Raw genomic sequence first — 9,669 nt, 5'->3', positions numbered from 1 at the left:
GTCACAACACACAGCGACACCACAAAATGAAAATTATCAGCTCATCAGAACATGGTTTGAGGCCGTATTGCATGTGTTTCACCACCAGTACCGCACCTGATTGGGTCATGCCACTGTAGCATCCTGGGAACCGGCCAAATCAACATAGCAACAAGTCCCCACAGGATGCCAGTAATGACACCAACTCACTGCTGTTCTGTAGTGACTTCCATTCAATCAAAGACCTAATTGGTTTCATTGGGGTTAGGGGGGAGGATTAAATCTAAACCTACCAAGACAGTGTCTATGTTGTTGGATACATATACACCTGCGTGTGTGCGTGTGTGTGTGTACACACACACACGCACACACACATATATAATATATACATGTATAAATATATGTATGTGTGTGTGTGTATATATACATATATACATGTATAAATATATATATACACATGTATAAATATATATATATATATATATATATATATATATATATATATATATATATATATATATATATATATATACACACACACATATATACACATGTATAATAGATATATCTAATATGTGTGTATATATATATATATATATATATATATATATATATATATTTTCATTTTATAGCTAAAATCTTAAAAGGTAGTAATAAACCTCCACCCTTGGGCAGTTTACTGTGATTTAACGTCAAGCTAAATAGAGAACTGACTAAACTTAATGTAAACCATACTTAAAAATAATTACAGAGCAGTGCTCTCGTACAGTCAGTGGCAACAAGGAGTATAACTTCAGTGATCAAGCTTTGGCCAAAAGAAAAACAAGGCAAGAAAACAGAAACGAAAAATATGACCTATCCCTTTAAATTAGCTTCAGTGTTATGTCTTCCGTTGGCCCCGCCCCCCGAGTCCTCTTTCCGGCCAATCGGAGCGCAGTGCACGTGACGAGCGGTCTTTGCGATGACCTCATCCCTGGTGTGGGATGACGTCAAATTCAAGATGGATGGAATCACGACCAGCGCGCAGAAATCTACGCAACACTGAATAAAGTCGCGGCTGTGTGGCGGAGAGAGAGAGAGCGTATTGACGACGGGCAGGGTAAGTGTGGCCAGACTAACAAACTTACCGGCAGGCTGAAATTAGCACGGAGGGAGAAACATAGTTGGGGAGAGTGCTGTTAAAGGAGAAGCGTTTTTTTTTCCTTTTCCTCCCTGACGTAACTCGAAAGGGGGCTTGTGCTGCTGTAAAACCTCACGAGCTACAACGCATTTTTGCAGTCGTCAACTAACGCTACGCCGTGTCAGGCCGCGTTGAGCCGTTTTATAATAAAACAATTAAACATAACCGGGGGTAGGGTAAGTTAGTGGGCACATTCTCCCCCCCCCCTTCTCTCTCTCGCGCGCACTCTAACTGCTTCTCTGTTTGCACCGACTGTGTTTTCATTCCGGGATTTGCCGCGGTGGAGTCCATTGAAACGCGCTCAACTTCCCCCTCCCTCCCTCCCCGCCTCCTTCTTGAGTCGGTAGAACCGTTAAAGCCAAACCGCCGTAGCCGTTGGTTCTTTTACACCCTCTCTGTCCGCCCGAAACGAGCAACTCGTGACCCGGTCTATCTGAACTGAAAGTGGCGTCTCGGGTGGAGAAGTTAACGTGTCATGTGAATTTGAGCCACGTCTCACGTTGCGATCCGACGCCGAAAAGCATTCACGCGACTTCCTCCTCGCGGGAAAAAAAAATGACACGAGCGAACATTCGCTGTTGCTTTCTTCACAAGTTTTGGACGGAGAAGCAACCGAGCGCTGTTGGTTTTTTTCATGAATGAATGAAGCTTCTGCCCAGTGCCCATGAGCCTATTTTAGAACGCGTCAACATAAGTGGCACGTCTTCCGGTCACCTTTTTCAAAATAAAAGCCCGAAGGAACTACAAATAAATATGCTAATCACGTTTTTTAGGTGAAGATGTAATTGTTCTCGTATTCGGACATTATAATTACAATGCACCCAAATAGAAGCCTCTGCCACAATGCTCTGTAAAAACATGTTGCATGACGATAGCCAGATGGTGTTTGACGTGTTCATCTGAGCAATACCAACAAACTCTAACAAATTGGTGTCTTATTACTTGTATGTAAATACACTCTGTTGCCAGTTTAGTACACCTACTTAAAAACTAATGCAGTGTCTTACAACAGCCCTACCTCCATGATGGTCCTAACAGCACCTCAAACTACTGCTGCAAACGTTGTCATAAAGTGCTAAAAATCAGCTCCCACAAAAAAACAACTTTATTAAAACCAACATAAAAGTAGGATTTAATGCTGCGCTTGTGTATTTACTATTTGAGCATACTTCCAATTGTTTAATTTCTGCAGGGGGCCATGACCCTAAATGTTTCAAAATCATATTTATTTTACCCCTCCTGGCTTTCAGGTGTGTCGGGTTGATTTTATTACTCAAAAAATCACCTCAGAGCATATTTGTTTGGCGTCTCTGACAGGCAGCCCTAACTCGATGGTGGAGGTTGACATGGCTATATGCAGCCTGAAGGGAATAACTGCAGGCATGTTTTTTTTAGGTTACATTTTTTAAAATGTAAACTATTTTTATATACAGCTGCTATTTTCCTAGAAAAAGTGCTGGAATAAAACATGAATAAAAATGAAGGGCTGTAAAGGGTTCCTTGTTGTGAAGATGCCAATACAACATTATGTATTCTGGTAAGGAAACTAATCATGATTTTAAGTTAGTGCCTTAACAATACAGCAGAGATTAACATACCATTTATATTGTTTTATATTTTCTAAAAATAAATATATATACATATTACTATTTCCAAAATGCTAGATTGCTTTAATTGTACCTGTAACTTAAATTACACTTCTGAAACTAAACCTACACTCTTCTGTACCTCCATAAAGTGGCAATTTAGTGCACATTGCAGAAACATTCTCAATGTCTACTTAAGGGAGATTGCTTTAATATTCAACTTAAATTGTTTTAATATTGAACCCTCAGGACAGATGGGTGGTAAACCAGCCAGATCCTGGTGCATCTTGTATCACAATCAATTGAATTAGTAGATGACGACCTAAACAATAGTCACACATGTGAAGTGTAGGCCGTTTGCTGCATAAAATGCTGCTATTTTCTTTGAAAGTTAGTGTTTTATTTCATAAAAGTGTGTTAAACATGTTTATGCTTTATGTGGTGGTGATCTATAGTTCACGTGAGCTGGAGCCTTTTATTTTAAAGGCCAACTTGTTGAACTTCCTGCATTTGTCTGTGTCAATGAGGATGACTTGACTGAGCTGCATGTCCATACCTTCTGACTCCCAACATGATGTAATGCACATAGCTCTGTATTTCCTTCTGCATAACTCGAGTCATCACCACAAACAACAACCAGGCAGAAAAATAGGGCCTACAGCCAGCAATTATTTTCATTATCAACTAATCTACCTATTACTTTATACAAAAAATAAAGAGCAGCAGAAGATCCTCACAAATGACTGGCGGATCGCATTCGTCATTTCAACTTGAAAAAATAATACCTAAATTCGTAGTGCATGTATAATGCTTATTTGAGTATAAAAGTAGTCTGGCAATCATTTTTCTGTCGTTCAATTAATCAACTAACCGCTGCACTTAAGTCACAGTAATTATACTTCACATCAAAAGTGTCATTACTGTGCCCATTATTGTTTGACACACAGGCCATATATTTATTTGCAAATATGCTTAGATAACACTTCCCAGTAATGTCTTAACTGAGATAATCACTAAACATTTATTTATTGAATTAATGAAACTAATTTCAAGGTTTTTTGTTCCCTCTATTTACCATCAGATGGCAGCCAATATCTTCTAAATTATAGTTACAGTAAAAAGTAAAATTATTGCGTGAATGTGAAAAACAAAAATCCTCTTTCCTTTAATAAATCAACCATTACAATAATATATATTTTTCAAAACCTGCAGTAGAATCATGCTGGTTTGAATCAAAAACATTTAAACACTGGTTCATTGTTTTATTCTGTTCAGATGCATATTGATTTAGTTTTAGACACTGTTTGAAATTATATTTAATCAATTGTTACCTCAAGGCTACTTTACATGTCAACATAATTGGCACATGTTGGGCTGGATTAACGCTAATAAAAGGCTCCATCATATACTGGGATAATATAATGGAACTTCACTGACACTGACGGTGTTGTGACCCCAAAGACCAGTGGACGAACTCTCTCCACTTAATGATCTCCCTTTGTGTTTACATTCCGACGTTAAAATGCAATCCTCTTGTCTTGTCTTTCAGCCATGGAGAGCCTAGTGCATTACAGCAACCCCTCCCATGCCCTGTCAGTGTTGGGTGTTCTGAATGAGCAGCGCCTGCGGGGCCAGATGTGTGACGTGGTCCTGGTCGTGGCGGACCAGAGGTACCAGGCCCATAAGAGCGTTCTGGCCACCACCAGTGAGTATTTCCAGGTCCTGTTCACACGGACGGACGCAGAGTCTCTGAAAGTTGTGAACCTGGACTTCTGTGAGCCCGACGCCTTCGAGATAGTTCTGAATTACATTTACTCCTCCTCACTATTTGTGGACAAAGGCAGCCTGGCAGCCATCCAAGAGCTGGGCTACAGCCTTGGAATCCCTTTCCTCACCAACATAGTGTCAACAAGGCCCCATGCGTCCTACTGCGTGTCCAGAAAAAGGCTTTCGTTCTCAGAGGGCGACGAGATCGACGTCCAGACAAGGAGCGTCATTGTGCGTCGGGTCCGGAACGACACAACCCATCCCTCTCGCTCGAATTATGAGAGAAAAGCATCAGAGAGATCGTCTTCTCCCCACTCGGCTCAAGAGCCCGCCCTGCCTCCATCAGAATACAAGTCGTATGAATCTCTCAGAAACTCTGAAGCCATCAGCAGGAAGTCATCCGAGCAGAGTGAAGCTGCTGTGAGGAAGCCCACCCATCCGTACGCCTCCATTTTAAAAGGGAACTCGTCGCACATCACATCCGTTCGGCCCCAGCTGACGTCATCGGTGTCTTTCAGTGATGCGGAAGTGCAGCACACCGGGCTGCAGTCTGGCACTGAGCTGGACACGAAAGAGGAGGACGAGGCGCTGCAGGCCCACTATCACACCAAAGTGCCCTTCCGGGGTCAGGCCAGTGAGCCAAGCCAGACCATTGACAGGAGCGGGCCGCTCATAAAAAGCCTCCTCCGGAGATCGTTGTCCATGGACAGCCCCGTTCCGGTCTTCTCGCCCACGCTGGAGCTCAAGGGGCTGCAGAACCGCGAACAGTCGGTCGTCAAAATGGCGTCGAAATCATCTCAGCCAGAAACATCTGCTCACAATGGCAATTCAAATAGAACATCTCCCCTGGTTCTCAGGTCAAAGTACCCCAGCAGGTATGATGAAAATACTCAGGTAAAAAGAGAGTACAATGTGAAGGATGAGCCCAGTAGTCCACTCGGAGACCCCATGGACATTATTCAAATCACAGTTGGAGATGCGTTGCCAGTCAATCTCAGAGATTTGCAAACGGATTACGAGCAAGAGTCCAGGTCAGACTTCAATCCCTTTGGGAAAAGGAAGGATAGGCCGGACAACAGAAGGTACCCGTTCAAGAAGAACAAAATATTTAAGGAGCATACCCTCTCGCTTGATGAGAACGTGTCAGTCACGGTACCTCAGAGCGCCGGCAGCGACTCCAACGAAAACAGCGGTGAGCCGCCCCAGAACAAGATTTTCAAATGCTGGAACTGTTTGAAGGTTTTCAGGTCCAGCGCAGGACTACACCGCCATGTAAATATGTATCACAACCCCGAAAAGCCGTATGCTTGCGACATCTGCCACAAGCGCTTCCATACCAACTTCAAAGTGTGGACTCACTGCCAAACTCAGCACGGTGTATTACAAAACCCAGCGTCGTCTTCCAGCTCCTCGATGCTCGATGAGAAGTTTCAGAAGAAGCTGATCGATATTGTGCGAGAGCGGGAAATCAAGAAAGCCCTGCTTTGGAAGTTGAAGAGGAATAAGCAGGGTCTGCAATCGTCTGCACTCGCCAAGAAGAGATCAAGGCCCAGCTTCATATGTCCTTACTGTGGGAAAGTGTTCGTGTTCCAGTCTCAGTACAGACAGCATTTAAGAACGCACCCTGCTGAAAAGCCTGACGAGGACATGGAGAGCGAGAGCGTCCTCTACCAGCAGCAGGATGAGAACATTCAACAGCAGAACGCAGACGCTGGCGTTTACTCCTGCCGACTCTGCAACATGAAGCTGTCTTCGCTCTTCGAGCAGGGCGACCACGAGCGGGGCTGTCGGCACGCGACGGTGTGCCCCTACTGCGGCCTCCGCTTCTCGAGTCCGACGGTCAAGACGGACCACGAGGCTCACTGCAAGTACAAGAAACTGACGTGCCTGGAGTGCATGCGGACCTTCAAGTCCTCCTTCAGCATATGGCGCCACCAGGTGGAGGTCCACAACCACAACATGATGACAGTTAAAGACCAGATTCACCTGAGGCAGCAGGAGAACAGCGACGAGGCGTCCGAAATGCTCGGCGAGGAGCATTACGGGGACGAGCCTCTGGCACCCGGGAGCTCGAGGGAGGTCATCGCTTACAGCGACTCCTCGGGTCCGCCGATGTACGATTCTGAAGACTCGTCCTATGTGCCTGAGGACCTGAGCATGACCCACCACGGCAGGCTGGTGGTGAAAGAAGAGCCGTTAGAGGAGGCTGTGAGTGAGATGGAGAACTCTGAGTCAGCCAAAGGGGGGCCCGACGAAGTCGGTGTGTGGCCGTGCGAGAAATGCGGAAACCTCTTCAGCTCTCGCAAAGACCTGGACCGCCACCAGGAGCTGCTATGCCACATCAAACCGTTCATCTGTCACATCTGCAACAAAGCCTTCAGGACCAACTTCCGCCTTTGGAGCCACTTCCAGTCCCACATGTCGACCGCTAGCGACCCCGGAGCCAAAGAGATCGACAGGGACCCGTCGTCTCTGTCGCCCTCCCCGCCCGCGACCCCTCAAAGCGCCGATCGGCCCTCCCCACAGGCCTCCTCGGCGTTCAAGGCCGCCCAGGCGGCGCCAGCGGCTGCAGTGATAGCCGAGGAGTCCAGCAGCCCGGAGCCCTGCGGCTCGTCTTCGTCGTCGGCTAGCAAGGCGAAGAGGCCCGAGCTTGAGCAGCAAGCCGGCAGCCACAGCCCTCTGTCGAGGTCAGACAGCATGGAGAACGCAGGCGGCCCTCAGGAATCAGACACCCTCTTTTACCACGCGCCGTCTCTCTCGGCCCTGGCGTTCAAGAGGCAGTACATGTGTAAACTCTGTCACAGGACCTTCAAGACGGCCTTTAGTCTCTGGAGCCACGAGCAGAGTCACAGCCACGTGTAAGCACCAGACCAGTTGTGGCGGTGCACTGAGACAGTACTTCATATGAGAATAAACACACCTCAGCCTACAAAAGGAAGACTCTGAATGTATAGCTTGTTTGCTTTCCTCCAATGTCATATATATTGAAGTGGCCATGTTCATTAGAGGTGTAGACGTGAATGTGCAATCAAGTGCTAGAATTCTCTGTGAGATGAGATTATAACTGTTTTTTTTTTTTTTTTTTCCTTCAATGAGCTATAAGCATTTATCTATTTTAAACTCCTTCAGTTGTTTACTTGTATTGATCTATGTTGGTGTTTTTGAGAAAACAAGGGACAAAGTTGCACCAGCTGTGCCACTTTTAAAGTGGCAACTATGTACATTGTTTTCTCAGTGTGGGGAAAAAGTGCTTCAAATTTTAATGGAGGTCGCAGTTGAATTCAAAAGTTGTGCTTTTTGACCCTGCTATTGGATCTATCTCTCGCCTTGAAGAGATATCACCCTTCAGATGATATTGGTGGCCTCAACAATGACTTTCAATATGCACTTTGATTAACAGTTTGATTCTGTTAGAGGGGGGTGGGTGGGGCATTGTCCCAAATGTTCACTTGGGTCCTTTCACTGACTGAGGTTTTTAGGCTGCGTAAGGATACATGAAAAACAGGTCCAGTAGTTTGGTTTCTACATACTTGGCATTCCTCTGCATTGGTTCTCACATTTGAGTTTCTTATTGCACTTTGCAATCTTATCGCATTCGCGTCATTTCGTGTAAAGGGGTCGATTTAATAATCGGTATAATAAAAAGTCACAACCTGCACATGAAAGCCACCTCAGACACCTTTTTTTGTTTTAGGCCTAGCATTCAGGATGCAGCCTTGATTAGTCGTGTACAGTCTCCATGCAGTTCTTTCACTTGGATTCCTTACTGCTCGCCTTGAGGCATATCTTTTTTTAGATGTATACAGATGAATGAGATGAGTGCAATCATGAGATTTGAGAGAGTTGTTGTTTTTTCACCAGGTTAATGACTATGAATCATTCTAACTTATTGCTAAAAAGCTCATTTGTAAAAGGTGCTCAGACCAGCTTAGTAATGGAAAAAAAGGGTCAAATTGTTTTTTTGACAGTATCCTAAATATTAAATGACATGGTTTAATCTCTAAGAAGAATGTTTTTAAAGCACACTGCAGGATGGTAATGCAGTTTATGGTTATAAATCAAGTAATTGAAATGAAAATTATATAATTTGTTATATATTAAACAGTCACAATTTCTCAATCACTAAAGTCCACCACCCCAGTGCAATGCATGTGTGGCAATTAACCAAGCTTTACAGCGCTTTAATGGCCTTATGCAATTTTGAAAATATTTTTTTCGATATTACTTTAAACAAAAGCACAACAGAGTTTCAGATGATTTATGACTCAGGCTTTTCAAGAAGAGGGAAGCATGAGGACGCAGATCTTTTATTCTATGAATGGTGAGAAAGTGTTCCTGCTCCCTAACGATTTATTATTAAAGGTTGTGTTGATTGATTGTATTCCAGTTGTTTCACAATTGTATTCTTGTACAAGTATATAGTTATGCTTTGGCTTGATGGATTAGACCTTCGTCATAAATTATTACGGTTGCTACAATTTGGGAGATGTTGCATTCAAAGAGTGCTCCACATAAACTATGGGAATTTGTTTTCCTCAGAAACGCGAGCTGCATTGTGATGTTAAATTCTTTGGAGAACGTCTGTATTGATAATAGTGCTCTTAATTTCTCGTGATGAAAGACTTCCGGAAAGCGTCACAGAAATGATTTAGAAATCGTGTACATGGAAGTGTTTGTATCCTCGATTTTGTACCAATTTTGTTAGTAAACAAAGGTTTGATCTTTTTAGTATTCCTGTGCACTCACTGCAATAATGAATATTTGTATCAGCATTGGTTGCATTATTGTTGCTTTTGGAAACTTGCAGCTGTTTTGTGTTTAGGTTTTTCTACAGTTTTTGTGCTTCATTTCTGTAATAAAGAGTAACAATGGAGTATATATACAATCTTTTGTGGTATTCGAATGTTTCGGTAACCATTTCCCTGAGCTCATCTAAAGCTTGATTAAAAAAAACATTGAACTACATTTGCAGGATGTCCGTTGACCCTGAGTGAGCTTGTTTGCTGCCGCTATCATTAAAACTCCCCTTTTCACTACTTGTGCACATACACGTTGGTGTCTGGAGTGCCTACCAATCCATATACTGGGAAATAAGACAAACCAGTGGGCGGACTACCTTTGCAAAGGTGCACTATACTGCACTGCATATCAGAACAG

The 9,669-nt window shown here is 43.8% G+C and overlaps 1 protein-coding gene across 1 annotated transcript; it reads left to right on the top strand.

Annotated features, from left to right (window-relative positions):
• Window positions 1–4,294: 4,294 nt before the first annotated feature.
• zbtb21 (zinc finger and BTB domain containing 21) lies at window positions 4,295–7,374 on the top strand (the record flags this gene model as incomplete). Its single annotated transcript, XM_079214311.1, has 1 exon — window positions 4,295–7,374. The coding sequence occupies exon 1, from the start codon at window positions 4,297–4,299 to the stop codon at window positions 7,372–7,374; it is 3,078 nt and encodes a 1,025-aa protein (XP_079070437.1). The 5' UTR covers window positions 4,295–4,296.
• Window positions 7,375–9,669: the final 2,295 nt, after the last annotated feature.

This window comes from Taurulus bubalis, assembly GCF_910589615.1.
Source record: "Taurulus bubalis genome assembly, chromosome: 2".
NCBI lineage: Eukaryota > Metazoa > Chordata > Actinopteri > Perciformes > Cottidae > Taurulus > Taurulus bubalis.
This window is presented reverse-complemented; position numbering and strand designations above follow the sequence as displayed.